At 42.6% G+C, this 16,214-nt stretch overlaps 1 protein-coding gene across 8 annotated transcripts in view; it reads right to left on the minus strand.

The window, feature by feature from the left end:
- mcf2la (mcf.2 cell line derived transforming sequence-like a) overlaps positions 1-16,214 on the minus strand; it is a 197,054-nt gene that overhangs the window by 76,659 nt on the left and 104,181 nt on the right. For all 8 annotated transcript variants that reach the window (XM_080204142.1, XM_080204143.1, XM_080204144.1 and 5 more), the window contains 4 exons: positions 8,459-8,575; positions 4,079-4,228; positions 3,099-3,223; positions 990-1,104 (listed from right to left, as the gene is read on the minus strand). In XM_080204142.1, the coding sequence (XP_080060268.1) occupies positions 990-1,104; positions 3,099-3,223; positions 4,079-4,228; positions 8,459-8,575 (507 nt within the window). The remainder of the gene's footprint in view (positions 1-989; positions 1,105-3,098; positions 3,224-4,078; positions 4,229-8,458; positions 8,576-16,214) is intronic.

The raw sequence follows: 16,214 nt of genomic DNA on the forward strand, positions 1-16,214 counted from the left end.
AGTGGAGCCGCAATCTGCTTACTCCTGTTAGCTAGGTCATTGTTAGGAGAGGTCAACAAGTGAAAAAGTAGCCACCAAGATCCCATCCAGTCTCTTTAATGAGTATAATATGCTTAAAGTAAAAAAACCCTGTGCATTTACCATGGCCAATACACCTGATCTACACATCTTTGGACACTAAAGGGCAATTTAGGGGTGGGGGAAGAGGGGAGGTTGGCCAGGGTAAGATGCTCTTTCAGAGAGTCAGTGCAGACTCGATGGGCCAAATGGCCTCTATCTGTACTGTAGGGATTCTATAGCAATATAATTGCCACCAGACCATTGACCATTCTCAGGCTGGGGGTTCCAAGCACATGCACATCAACCCCTGAACCAAGATGGTGCTTTGCACTCAAGATGATTTAAATAGAGATTGCAGTTAGTGACCAATCTTAGCCAGGTTGGAGTTTCTTCAGAGCCTGAAGTGTACAGAGAAAATTGTCCCCTTAGGAGCTAAATGTGAGAAACTAAGGGAGAACACAGGGCAGTGGGAATTGAGCTTGGCAGCATCATTCTGATGAATGGTATGATTAGGCGTCACTGTTATTCTGTTTGTGGTAGTAATTTGTGTTGTAAATGTTAAACCATTAAGATGGATCGGAAGAGTGCAAGCTCCTAGCACTTTCTCTGGGCATTAACAGTCTATTCAATGAGCTGTTTCGTGACTGAAGACATGCTGTCTGATATGTGGAATGATTATTCTGCTATCCGCACAATGTGATAAGGGCTGGGCGAGAGGGCGTAGGGCTCAGCACTCACTTCTCTCACGTGAAGGGGAATGGGTGGGGGGGCTGGGTGAGAGGGGGTAGGGCTCAGCACTCACCGCTCTCACGGTGAAGGGGAAATATAGGGGAGGCTGGGCGAGAGGGGATAGGGCTCAGCACTCACTGCTCTCAGATGAAAGGGAACGGGTCGGGGGCTGGGTGTGAGGGGATGTGCTCAGGACTCACCTCTCGAAAATCTTGCTCAAAGTATCGAAGCTGGAGACATTGTTTGAGCTTCAGCTCGTGCTTCTTCCAAAACTCATCAAAGGCCACTTCAGTCTCGTTCAATTGAACGAGCAACCTGCAAACACAAGGGAAAGGTCAGAGCCTGATCTTGGCACCATCAGCTGAGGACAGTGACAAAATACTAAAATGGAAATCTTTCTGTATAACTGGGCAGGTTTTGTTGTGCCAGTAAATAAACACTGTCACATTCCCACTTTCGTTTGTTATCCTCATTACAAAGCCTTTGAAGGTTTACAATTACAGAAGGAGGCCCATTGAGTCTGCACCGACCTCACCAAAAGAGGCCCCACCCAGCAACCCCGCACATCTACCATGGCCAATCCACCTAACCTGCACGTTTTTGGACCATGGAAGGAACCGGAGCACCCGGAGGAAACTCAATGCAAATTCCACACAATGTCACCAAAGGCCGGGATTTAACCTGGGTCCCTGACGCTGTGAGACAGCAGTGCTAACCCCTGTACCGAGCTATACAAGTGGGCATGCCCAAGGCTGAAAAGCTATGCTTTTTGTTTCTCTATTTTTCAAGGGATGTGGACATCACTGATAAGACCAACATTTGTTGCCCGTCCTTAATTGCTCTGGAGATGAGCAGCTTGTAGGGTTGTTTCAGAGGGGAGTTAAGAGTCATATTGCTTTGGGTCTGGAGTCACATGTAGGCCAAAGCTGCAGATTTCTTTTTCTACAGATTATCAATGAAGCAGATGGGTTTTTACGACAATCAACAATGGTTTCATGGTTACCAATACCAAGACAAGTTTCAATTCCAATTTGCTTTATTAATTGAATTTAAATTCCACTAGTTGCCATGGTGGGATTTGAACCCATGTCCCAACAGCATGAGCTGCCTGAGTCTCTAGGTTGCTACTAGCAACATTACAACAATGCTACCCTCTTCCCCAGAGATACCCATCACTATTTATAGAGCTGGGTCTCATTCATCATGTAGCGGTTTTCTAGATGGTCATTGAAACCCACCAAACAGCACTTGTCATAACGTGTATGAACGGTCGGTTCCAGAATATTATCAATCACCACAGCACTGATATTAAAAATACTGTCCCTTTTCAACAGAGTGGGATTTCCTAATCACAGTCTCACTGTCAGCATAAACTACAATCACTGTCACACTGCCAGAGACACAGTGAGAAATTGCCTTTCCAGGACCATGGGGTTTTAACGTTAAGAACATAAGATGAAAATTGGTGAAAAGAGCTTTGTGTTGAACATAAAGGCCAACATGGTCCATGGTCTTGTCAATTACTTGGAATGGTTTGTTAATATCATTTACGTTAAGAGAAACGGGTAATGAGTTTCAGTTGTCCTGAGCATACAAATAGGGGATGCCTAGGGCACTGGGCTGTGTGGGAGGAGAACTGTGAAACTGAATAAGTTGATAAATCCATATAAAAGTGCTCGTGTCCTGGTTTAGACTTCATTAACCAGCTTGGATCTTATTAACACATGACCTATTTCTGTTCAGGGTAATATTAGGAATATAGTACAAATGAAAAGCTGCAAATATCAGAACTATGAAACAAAAAGAGAAAAGCCTGGAAGCACACAGTATCTATGGAGAGAACAGGCCAATTCATCTTGGATTGGAGTCTTGATCACACTCAATTTTTATGGAGGTCACTGCCCTAAACATTTACTTGTGTTTTTCTGTTGCCATATGCTGACTAATCTACAGTTTGATTCCAGGAATTTGAGTTTCAGGATCAGCGCTGATTTTTGAGTCACTTTGTAGCAGATCAATTCAATAAAGATTATGTACATTACATGCTTTATAAAACATGCAGTATTAAAGTTGAGACATCCTTTCTTTGGTATACTATAACGGTACCTCTAACAGCATTGAAGTGTAACATCCCCAAAAGAGATCAGAATCTAGAAGCACTGACCTGGCCTCTACGGTGAGCACTACACTTTTACTTGGGACCATCACACTCAGACATGGTTTTCTACAGTGGAAGGCGCAAGCTCAAACAATATTCTACAATTTAATGATCTGATCTCAAAATGCAGTATGTGTACCCCATAGCTCACCTCTCTACAGTAGTCTGATTATCCAATTCATCTGCGTTCAATTTATGATCTGGATTGATGATAACTGGTTCCAGAATACTATCAAGGAGTGCGGAGCCATAGCTTCGTGCATTATTTATATCACCCTTTTGGAGAAGAGAGAGAATAAAATAATGAAACACTGACAGGCAAAATCAGAACTCCCATCTAGGTTACAGGATTCTAGGATTTTTTGACTGAGAAAACAATGTTGTCAATTTCACTCTTATATCAAAGTCAATGTGAAGAGTTGTTAATTTCACATAGATATCAGAATTAGCGTGAAGATTTATTGCTGGTCTCACTCCAATATTGGAGTTAGAGTGAAGATTTGATCATTAATTTCGATATTGGAGTCACTGTGAAAATTTATTGATTTCACTCTGACATCAGAGTCAGTGTGAAGATTTGATCCTGATTTCAGTTTTCACAGATTTTGGTTTTAATGCTAATGTTTTCCAGCGATGTCTAACTTGACATGGTGAGGAGAAGGAAAGGATGATTATACAATTCATGTTACAATATGAAAAAAGGTTCTATCAATGTAAAGGAATTTCAGAAAAATGATATACTTGCACTGTCGTTGGAGGATGCCAAGTGCTGAATGAATACAAGATATGCATTCTAATGCAGTTTTTGTAAATTTGCCATTGAAAAAATATCTTTTTGCTGTTTCATGTTATTTTGAGGTTTTTGAAGAATTAAATAAAGTTCTTGTCTGATTGATTCAATAAATTTGAGATTTGATCTTCTTTTGTCACACAATTATTTTCCAGTATGGTCTATACATATCACAAGTGGCTCATAGTTGTTCAATTCCTTCACAGTGACCACAATACATAATGAGATCTAAACATGTGTGTCATTTAGTAATAAAGTCCCTTCACTGCATATATACATTAAAGCATATTATGCAGTTATAGTCCCTTTACCTTCCATATGTATGGCATGCTCTACATTACCTTCATCCTATCTTGTTTTTCCGTGTGCATTGTTAAAAGACTCAGAGTAATTGTCACATCATTTGGCAATTCAGTTTCAGCCAATTCTGTTCCAAAGGTCTGGAGCATTTGTGCAGTTTCCTTTACAGTTACGGCAAAACTCTCAATACCCTAATGTAGAGGACACGGTAAATACGTATGAGAATGAGTCAGGCTAAATATGTTAAGACACAAATATATGTGTGCGTTGGTAAATATAGATAATATATTACAAGCTTAAATACACATGCTGAGTAAACCACAATGAAAATGTAACTCAACTTAATGCATTCCTTTATTAAAAGCTCCCACGATTGTGGCATTAGTATCAAAATGCACAAAACATTTGCCTGCATCCATGAGGTTCTAATTGTTTTTTAAGGATTTCTAGTCAGTTGAGTTGAAGACATGCCTCTATAAATGCTGCTGGTGTCAATTTGCTCCAATGCTGTACAAATATAAAATTAGGGAAAGATCATGTGCTTTAGATAAGCTTCTGTCAATGTTCCTCCCATTGGATTGGCTGTCATGGTGTCAGAAACACCAAAAGTTTCTATGTTCAATAAATGATATCTGTTGAGATAGTTTATCTGATCTCGGCTGATAGGCAGTAGAATCGAACTCCGTAACCATTGGAAAGCGGAGAGAGTTTGTGTGTGTGTGTGGGTGGGGGGAGCGGGAGGCGGTGGGTGGGTGGGTGCGGGGGGATGTTGAAATATCATCCAGGGACAATATTTCTTATTTGGTCAAATAGCATGCCAAGAGGTACCACAATCGCAAGATAAATAGTTGTTTGAGTGCAGTCAACACTGCCACAGGCACAATGAATTGAGTGGCCACCTTCTATAGTATTTATTCTATAATAAGTGAGCATTTCAGGAAGATAGGAAGAAAAAGGGACAACTTTGTTGATTTGTCATTGCGCTAAACCTCATGTAAAGTCACCCAGATCTTTTCAATCTCTTCATATAATTAACCTTGTCAATCATTGACATAGTACTTCAGTTTTGGTTCCTAATGTAAGTTAATTAGTCATAATTCCGAAAGGATCATTCACATCTCTTGCTATAGTTAGATGGGCACTACTCCACAAAGCATGGGGCAAGACGAGGGAGGAGGCACACTTCAGTGAAGTACCAGTCAGTACAGCGATTGAACCTGCGCTGTTGACATCATTCCGCATAATGGCACAGTGGGACAGTGGTTAACACTGCTGCCTCAAAGTACCAGGGACCATGTTCAATTCCGGCCTTGGGTGATAGTGTGGAGCATGCATGTTTTCCCTTTGTCAGTGTGGGTTTCCTCTGAGTGCTCCAGTTTCCTCTCAAAGTCCAAAGGCTTGCAAGTTCAGTAGATTGGCTACAGTAAACGTATGAGGTTATGGGAGGGTGGGGGTTGGGGAGGTGCAAGTAAGATGTTCAGCAAGGACAACAGGGTATGTGGGACCTCAGTGAATCATAGGTGCAAATAGTGTTTCTTCCGAAACTATGAAATTTAATCTGAGAAAATTGGAGGAATAGCAAAGGAAAGAGAGTAAACTGGAGTTAATTTCCATTTCCGTGCAGGATTTAAGAGTGAGATTTTAACTTGTTCAAAGACCATTCATCCACACAGTTAAAATCAAACCCAAAGAGGAAGAAAGAAAAATTGGATTAAAAGAGACAAATTTTAAATTTTCACAATCTCCAAGAAGAATTGACTACTGGCAGGAATGATATTCAAGAGTTAATTTGTTCCCATTCTGAGCTAGAGATCTTAAATAAACAATCATATCACTAAGGGTATTTTAGTAGGAGCTGCAAGTTTCTGTTAGTTTAGTGGGTAATTAATGTATAAATTGATGCTAATTGTCCATTTAAGCAGCTCAAATCGGCAGTGAGAAGTGCATTCATGGGCCTTCCTGCCATGGACTTAATAAGGGTAGAAACGGAAAGGGCATCAAAATTGGAAAAGGGGCCATGCTGAAAGCCACTACACAATCCTTGATGCCCTCTTGCTGTGAGCCCCACACCATGAAACCACTGTTCTCCCCCCCCACAACCATGACCACCACATTACTTACCCTGAACTCTTGTGTCTATCCTTCTGGCAGCAGCCACAGCCTCCACAGAGGCACAAAGCACAAGAGCTGCCAGCTATTGATTTGTTAGCAGCTCTCAGTAGTCCAGGCCTCTGCCCCAGGGTCAGCATGGTGGCACAATGGTTAGCACTGCTACCCATTGCCAAGGATCCAGGTTCAATTCCAACTTTAGGTGACTATCTGTGTGTTAGAATGTAACTGGTGATAACTTTGTATTGAATGTAATGTGACCAACAGGAACAAGGTGTAAGGGTCAGCTGACCCAGTAAACCATGGAACCACTAACAGAGTGATTGGCTGACCAGCTGATTGACTGTAAATGAGGAACTATGTATAATTGTGAAGTGCTTGGACTGGCTCAGGGCAAGACCCCAAGTTTGGAGTAATTATGTTTCTTTATTAAACCCTTTCTTTGATTTATAAGTTGGAGTTAGTTTTTATTAGCTGCATTTTGAAGATTTCTTCCTGAAAAAACACCGTGTGGAGTTTGCACGTTGTCTTTGTGTCTGTGTGGGTTTCCGCTGGGTGCTCCCATTTCCTCCCAGAGTCCAAAGGTTAGATGGATTGGCCATGTTGAATTGTCCCTTAGTATCCAAAAATGGATAGGTTAGGTGGATTAGCCATGGTTAATGCGTGGGGTACAGGCATAGGGCGGAGGGGTGGGCCTGGATAAGATGTTCTTTGAGAGTCAGCGCAGATTTGATGAGCTTAATGGCCTCCTTCTGCACTAAATGGATTCTATGGTCTTGAATCTAGAGAAAGGCCTGCCACTGGCCTTACCACTGCCTGATTAGCTTATGGTCCAGCTGGGTCTCTCGCTGGCTCTACAACTGGCAACCAAGAGCCCAGATACCTCAACAAGATTCAATACCTATAAAAAGGTTATGGATTACACCTATGGGAAGGAGAGGCAAACTCTTTCCTCATCCTAATTTTTTTTAAAGTTGCTAGCACTTATTCCCCATCATGGACTGCCTTTGAACTTAGGGCAGTTAAGAGTCAACCACACTGCTGTGGGTCTGGAGTCGCATGTACATCAGACTGGGTAAGGACAAAAGATTTCCTTCCCCCGAGGGAGTTGAGTGAGGGGGGTGTAATGACTTTAGCCAGGCCATTGATGTTGGCTTGCTAAGTATGAGCTACCTGATAAGTCTTAGCTGGTACCTTAAGAAATACCAGATGACTTCTAATTGATGGTTAAATCAGGGAGCATCATGCTCCCTATTTAAAGCAAGTGTGTCAGACTCCCTGCCTGCATTCAGCAGGGAGCAAGTCGACACCTGGTTGTATACAAATATATGGTGTAAATAAAGTAACTTGGTGACGGGACTTTCGCTTCCATGGAGTTACTACAACGGGGTTGAGGTGAGAGACGAGAGCATGAATTGGGGAGATGATGAGGATTTAGGATGCAACAGTGTGTCTGAGTATCACACTTAATTCCCGTCATATACTTTTGGCCGTACTCTATTGGTAAAAGTCCAATTCTTATCAAAAGTTGAGCCAGATTTTGCAGAACATAAATAAGTTTCTTAATAATGTGTAGCATTTAAGCAAAAACTGGCAAGCATCCTGTATTAATTAAGTAATTAATACCCCCTGAATTTTGAATCACAGCAAGTTGCTATCTGTTTTGCATCACTGCCGCTAAACCTTGCTGTGATTTTCACCAAGTTGTTCATTTGCACATCAATGGCTCAATCAACTCACTACAGAAAAACAAGTCTAGCTATTAATAGCGCAAGTATGATTTTAACACTATGATAATTGTTCGTAACTGCCAATTAGCTCTCTGGCCCAGAACATGAACAACTATAAACATTAACTTTCATCCTTTCAGGTTGCGAATTGTTTTAGGGGATTTTGAAAATGCCAAGTTTTAAACTGAAACAAAAATAACCTTTCTGCCTTTTACCTTTCTTTCCCCCGTTCATTTCTCTTTCTGTACTGACTTCAGTTGAAATCACCCACTCTAACTCACTCTCCACAGCTTCTATGATTTCTTCCTTGATCTTAAATCTCACTGCTTAAGGAGATAAATGGTTCCATCATTTGCCCACAGCTCCAGGCGTCTTGTTCTCACTGGAATCAATCCGCACGCCAGCAAACTTGAGCAGCGCCCCAGAAAAATTTTAAAACCTAAATATGCCCCAAGTCTGATGATGTGAGCATGTCATGAAATTTTCCAATCCAGACAAATCTGGCCCTTTGTATCTTCCAATTAGTCATACGTAATACAATGGGAGGTCTCTTACTGTACAAAAATATTGTTTGCTACTTACAGTCCGATGACATAACCACTGATTGTGGGAGTACTCCAGGGTACCTCCAAGTTCCTGGGTCAGCTGTGCTTTGTCAATGTAACTATGTAGTTCTGTTACAGAATTCAACATTATGATCTGCAAGAGAAGAGTCTCATAAATATGCTGAGTCTTTAACACACTACAAGCATCAAATGGAACAGGTGCAATGTATGTTCATGTTCTTTCTGTCTTCAAAGAACAGGGCCCTACGTATTAATATATATCAATTCCTGTATGTAGAAATGCACCACATTGTGATCCCAGCTGACATTCTTAAATTGGTTGCCACTGTAATCCTTAGCACACTGACATTGTTTAGCAATGTTGTCCAATCACGGAATCTTATTTAATGTTAAGGTTTGTTAGGGAGATTGTGTGAGCCGACTGCTGCTGCTCATGGTTACGCTGTGATAGAATGATCTGATCCTAAAACAGCCAAAGATTTATCACTCTGGGGAATATTGCTCACAAAAGGGAAATCAAGGAGGGGAGATGGTGCCTTGATAGTAATATAACCGGACTAATAATCCAGAGGCCTGAAGGCTAATGCTCTGGAGAACATCAGTGCAAACCCTACCTACCTACTGAATGCTCTCTGAAATGGCGTAGCAAGCCACTCAGTTGTATCCAACTGCTGGGAACTCAATAAAATGGAATGAAACTGGATGGACCACCTGGCTTTGATCTATGCACAGGAAATGACAACAGTGAACATGGCCATGTCGACTCTGTGAATCCTCCTTGCTAACTTTGAGGTTTGTGCCAAAATTGGGAGAGCCATCTCACAGGCTAGTCAAGTAACAGCCTGACATAGCCATACTCACAAAGTCATACCTTAACATACACAATGTCCCAGACACCACCATCTCCATTCCCAGATATGTCCTGTTCCACAGGCAAGACAGACCCAGGTGAGGTGGTGGCACAGTGGTTTACAGCCAGGACCGAGCTGTCCTGAGGACCCTTAACATTGAATCTGGATTCCATGAAGTCTCATGGCATCAGGTCGATCATGGGCAATGACCCCTGCTGATTGCCATGTACCGCTCCACCCTTAACTGCTGAATCAATATTCCTTCATCTTGAACAGCACTTGGAGGAAACACAGGGAGTGGCAAGGGTACAGAATGTTCCCTGGGTAGGGGAGGAGGGAACTTCAATAGCTTGGTGATACCACCACAGACCGAGCTGGCCAAGTTCTAAAGGACATTGCTGCTGGACTGGGACTTCAGCTGGTGGCAAGAGAACCAACAAGACATACTCAATCTCATCCTCACCAATCTGCCTGCCACAGATACATCTGTCCATGACAGTATTGGTAAGAGTGACCACTGCACAGTCCTTGTAGAGACCAAGTCCTGACTTTACACTGAGGAACACTCCATTGTGTTGTGTGGCACTACCACCATGTTAAATGGGATAGATTTCAAACACATCTAGCAACTGAAGACTGGACATTCATGAGGCACTGTGTGCCAACAGCAGCAGCAGAATTCTACTCAACCACAACCTGTAAACTCATGGCCCTGCATCTTCCCCATTCTACCATTACCACCAAACCTGGTTCAATGAAGAGTGCTGAAGGACATGCCAGGAGCAACACCAAGCATACCAAAAAATGAGGTGTCAACCTGGTGAACTTACAACACAGGACTACTTGCATGCCAAACAGCATAAGCAGCAAGTAATAGACAGAGCTAATGCAATTCAACAAGCAACAGATCAGGTCTAATTTCTACAGTCCTGCCACATCCAGCTGCAAATGATGATGAACTAATCAACTCACTGGAGGAGGAGGCTCCACAAAGGTCCCCATCCTCAATGATGGAGGAGCCCAGAACATCAGTGCAAAAAGATAAAGGCAATGATCTTTAGCCAGAAGTGCCGAATGGATGATCCATCTCGGCCTCCTCTGGAGATCCCCAGCATCTCAGATGTCAGTCTTCAGCCAATTTGAATCACTTCACATGATATCAAGAAACAGCTGAAGACACTTAATGTTGCAAATGCTATGGACTTTGACAATATTCCTGAAGGCTTGCGCTCCAGAACTTATTGCTCCCCTAGCTAAGCTGTTCCAGTACAGCTACAAAACTGGCATCTACCCAGCAATGTGGAAAATTGCCTAGATATGTCCTCTACACAGGAAACAGAACAAATCCAGTCAATTATTGCCCCATCAGTTTACTCTCGATCATCAGTAACGTGATGGAAGGTGTCATCAACAGTCAAGTGACACTTAAATAGCAATAACCTGCTCATGGATGCTCAGTTTGTGTTTTACCTGAATCACTCAGCTCCTGACCTTGTTACAGCCTTCATTCAAATATGGATAAAACAGCTGAACTCCAGAGGTGAGGTGAGAATAACTGCCCTTAATGTAAAGGCAGCATTTGACTGAGTATGTCATCAGGGAGGTCTAGTAAAACTGGAGTCCACGGGAATCAGGAGAAAACTCTCCACTGGCTGGAGTCATACCTGACACAAAGGAATTTAATGTTGGCAAATGTGAAGTTGTCCACTTTGGTAGGAATAATGGTAGGAAGGACTATTACTTACATGGCGAAAAACTGCAGCATGCGACGGTGCAGAGGGACCTCGGGGTCCTTGTGCATGAGTCACAAAAACCCAGCCTGCAGGTGCAGCAGGTGGTCAGGAAGGCGAATGGGATGCTGGCCTTCATAGTGAGGGGGATTGAATATAAAAGTAGGGGGGTCTTGCTGCAGCTGTATAGGGCACTGGTGAGGCTGCAGCTAGAGTACTGTGTGCAGTTTTGGTCACCGCACTTACGCAAGGATATTTTGGCCTTGGAGGGAGTGCAGAGGAGGTTTACTAGGCTGATACCGGAGTCGAGGGGGTTGAATTATGAGGAGAGGCTGAATAAACTAGGCTTGTACTCGTTAGAGTTTAGAAGAATGAGGGGAGATCTCATTGAGACATACAAGATGATGAATGGGATGGATAGGATAGAGGTGGAGAGGCTCTTCCCACTCAGAAAGGACAGTAGGACTAGTGGGCACAGCCTCAAGATAAAGGGGGTGTGGTTTAGAACGGAGTTGAGGAGGAACTTCTTCACTCAAAGGGTGGTGAATCTCTGGAATTCTCTGCCCGTTGAAGTGGTGGAGGCTACCTCGCTAAATATATTTAAGACGCGGATTGATAGGTTTTTGATAGGCAAGGGGATTAAGGGTTATGGGGAGAGGGCGGGAGTGTGGAACTGAGACACGACAGATCAGCCATGATCTTATTGAATGGCGGGGCAGGCTCGAGGGGCTAGATGGCCTACTCCTGCTCCTATTTCTTATGTTTTTATGTTCTTAAGATGGTTGTGGTTGTTGGTGGTCAATCATCTCAGTTCCAGGACATCACTGCAGGAGTTCCTCAGGGTAGCGTCCTAGATCCAACTATCTTTAGCTGCTTCATTAATGACCTCCTGTCCATCGTAAGGTTAGAAGTGGATATTTTCGCTGATGTCTGCATAATATTCAGCGCTAATCGCAACTCCTCAGATACTGAAGCAGTCCATGTCCAACACCTGGACAATATCCAAGGTTGAGGTGCACCTACAACACAGGCATTGCAGCAGTTCAAGATGGTCAGCTCAGCACCACCTTCTGAAGAGTAATTAGGGATGGGCAATAAATGCTGGCCTAGCCAGAATCCCACAAATAAAAAAGACTATGACTTTATCCATGAATAAGTCAGATCAAACAGTCCAATGATATATTATGTGACTAGCAATCATGTTTATTACATATTAAAACAGCTGGGAGACTAATATCTTAATTCAAAACTCTTCGAAATTCATGTGTTTGAAGTTCACCTCTATTGAAGATACATTTTGTAAGTGCTGACATGTGTGTGCCGTACCTGTTATTGACACGATGGTCTGTGTTAGGGTTAATCCTGTAGCTGAAATGTTACCAGACATAGCTAACTTGCGTTTTCAACTCAAAGCCACTGGGTGGTGGTACAGCCATTTGCTGTCCTGCCCACACTGATTTAATTGCTGAGATGATATGTCGCTAACTTTCCTAACTCTGCTTGTAGTAACTATAGTGAATGCAATGACAGTGCACTCTCAGTGCTCACCTTCGAAACTTCTTGTGTGTCGGACAGAATTGTAATGCATTTTAAATTGGTGTCTGTCTGCAATATTGAATCTTAACTCAGTGATCGTATACCATCCTGCATTATGTAACATGGCCAAACATAAGGGGAGGCAGTGGTGTAGTGGTATTTAACTACATTTGTAACCTAGCGACCCAGGGGTACAGCTCTGGGACCTGAGTTCAAATCCCACTATGGAGATAGTGAAATTTGAACTGAATGAAAATCTGCAATTAAACCATTAAACCAATGGTTTAATGACCATTGTCAATTGTTGTAAATCTTGTTCACTAATGTTCTTTAAGAAAGGAAATCTGCCATCTTTACCCAGTCTGGCCTAAATATGACTCCACATCCACAGCAATAAGATGGAGTACAGGAAAGAGAGAGAATCCAGTGAACTGGTGCGATGACAATAATCCCTCCCTCAATGTCAACAAAACAAAGGAGATAGTAATTGACTTCAGGAAATGTAGTGGAGGACATGTCCCTGTCTAGATCAACAGGGACAAATTAGAAATAGTTGAGAGCTTTAAGTTTTTAGGTGTGCAGATTACCAATAACCTGTCCTGGTCCCTCCATGTCGACACTATAGTTAAGAAAGCCCACCAAAGTCTCTACTTTCTCAGAAGACTAAGGAAATTTGGCATGTCCACTATGACTCTCACCAACTTTTACAGATGCATCATAAAAACGCTCTTTCTGATTGTATGACAGCTTGGTATGGCTCCTGCTCTGTCCAAGTCCCTAAGAAACTACAAAGGGTTGTGAACGAAGCCCAGTCTACCACACAAATCAGCCTCCCATCCATTGACTCCATCAACATTTCCTGCTGCCTCAGAAAAGCAGCCATCATAACCAAGGATCCCACGCACCCTGGACATACTCTCTTCCACCTTCCTCCGTCAGGAAAAAGATGCAAAAGTCTGAGGACGTGTACCAACTGACTCAAAAACAGCTTCTTCCCTGCTGCCATCAGATTTCTGCCTCATATTAAGTTGATCTTTCTCTATACTCTAATTATGACTGTAACACTAATTCTGCAGCCTCTTCTTCTTTATGTATGGTATGCTTGGTCTGAGTAGCGGCAAGAAACAATACTTTTCACTGTATACTAATACATGTGACAGTAATAAATCAAATCAATGTGATTCTTAAATGCCCTCTCAAGGGTAATTAGAGATTGTCAATATTTGCTGGTCCAGCCAGTGACGCCCACATCTTATGAAAGAATAAAAAAGTCACAACAAAGATGACTGACCAGTCACATTAGATATTACTAAAAGTGATCCAATAGTCATATTTTATACGTGCATGTATTTATATATATGTGTGTGTTTGGGTCATTGGTTAATCACCATTCTCCATCTCCTTCTGTCAGTCCCCCATTCCTCACCCAATCCCACTGTATTTAAGTCTCTCACCACTGCTTCTTTCCAACTGGTCTCAGGGTCTCCTCTTCTCCTTCTTCCAGGCAGTGCCTTCTCCACAACTCACCTCACCTTCCTTCCCTCTCTCCTGCAACAGGTGACCAGGCCATTTCAATCTCAGCTACTTCCTTTTGATGTTCCTACAATCTTCATTGACCACCACCCCCACCCCCACCGATGTGCTGGTTCCTGATTTTGTCCTTTTGTATTATTTCACACATCCATCTCAACATGCACAGCTCATAGTACACAGTGCTCGTTCCTCTCTACCTGGGTTTTTGCACTGTATAACAAAGCTGGTCTCACAACTCTCTTGTAGAATCTTTGTTTCAATTTCTGCAGTAATTTTCTATTAAAGAACAAAGAACAAAAAATAAAGAACAAAGAAATATGGTTAAATTAAAATATGGTTAAAATTAAATATGGTTCCACTGCCCTTCTTCCAATACCAAAATGGAGCTAAAAATCCATTGTTTAATTTCCATTTCCACACCTCCATCTTCTTCCATTACTGACTCCAAGGACTTGAAACTATCCAACTTTGACTTCAAAACTTTCAGCATCCCCCTCACTGCTTTGTACTCATGTCTGGTAATCATTGTACTCGGACATATTTGTCAGAGACTCCACAACTCTAGAAAGTCTCCAGATTTTAAAAAATATTCTTTTCATGGGTTGTGGGCTTTGCTGGCTAGACCAATCTTTAATTGCCTTAAGTTGCCCTTGAGAGGATGGTGCAGAGCTGCCTTCATCATCTGCTGCAATCTGTGTGGTGTAGATTTGGGAGGGTATTCCAGGACTTTGATCCAGCAACACTGAAGGAACAGCGATATACTTCCAAGTCAGGATAATGAGTGACTTGGAGGGGAATCTCCGAGTGGTGGTATTCCCAAGAATCTGCTGCTCATCCTTCTAGATGGTAGTGGTCATGGGTTTGGAAGATGCTGCCAAAGGAACCTTGGTGAGTTCCTGCAGTGCATCTTGTAAATGATACACACTGCTCCTACTGCTCATTGGTGGTGGAGGAATTGAATGCTGAAGGTGATAATGGATTACAAATCAAACGGGCAGCTTTGTCCTGGATGGTGTCAAATTTATTGAGAGTTGTTGGAGTTGCACTCATCCAGGCAAGTGGAAAGTATTCCATTACACATGTGACTTATAGACAGGGTTTGGGGAGTCAGGTGGTGAGTTTCTCCACAAGATTCCCAGCCTCAACTTACTCTTGTACCTACAGTATTTATATGGCTAATCCAGTTCAGTTTCTGATTAATACTAACCTCCATCCTGGGGATTCAGGGATGGCAATGTCTTTGAATGTGAATAGGAGATTGCCCTTGCCTGACAGTTGTGAGTCACAAATATTATTTGCCATTACTTCAGTATCTAACAAGTCACGGATGGACATTGTACAACCATCAGCATCAGTGGATATCTCCACTTCTGACCTTATGATGCAAGGAAGGTCACTGATAAAGCAACTGAAGATGGTTGGGTCTAGGACACTATGTATTTATCAGTGTCACAGTAGGCTTACATGAACAGTACAATGAAGTTACTGTGAAAATCCCAAGTTGCCACACCATGGCGCCTGTTCGGGCACACTGAGGGAGAATTTAGCATGGCTTATGCACCTAACCAGCACATCTTTCAGACTGTGGGAAGGAACTGGAGCACCCGAAGGAAACCCATGCATACTTGGGGAGAACGTGCAGACTCCATACATGAGTGACTCAAGCTAGGTATCAAAACTGGTTCCCTGGCGCTGAGAGGCAGCAGTGCTTAGCACCGTACTATCATGCCCCACAACCCTGAGGAACTTCTGCAGTGATGTCCTGGAAATGAGATGATTGACTTCCAACCACCACAGCAACCTTCCTTTATGCCAGGTATGATTCCAATCAGTGAAGAGTTTTCCCTCTAATTCCCACTGGCTCCAGTTTTGCTAGTACTCCTTGATGTCACACTCAGTCAAATGCTACCTTGATGTCAAGGCCAGTCACTGTTAATGCACCTCAGCTCTTTTGGCCACATTTAGACTAAAACTGTAATGAGGTTGAAACCCCTTAGATGCCCGGTCACAAGTCTCCTCTAGCTCGATGGATACAATCTTCATGCTGCATTGGCTTTCCCAATATTGGTCTCTAAATAAAATGTCGGTGGTGCTTCTTTCAGACATTATTCCGAAGCATCCT

Source organism: Carcharhinus amblyrhynchos, chromosome 15 (genome assembly GCF_965287045.1).
Source record: "Carcharhinus amblyrhynchos chromosome 15, sCarAmb.v2.hapA, whole genome shotgun sequence".
In the NCBI taxonomy this organism is placed as follows: domain Eukaryota; kingdom Metazoa; phylum Chordata; class Chondrichthyes; order Carcharhiniformes; family Carcharhinidae; genus Carcharhinus; species Carcharhinus amblyrhynchos.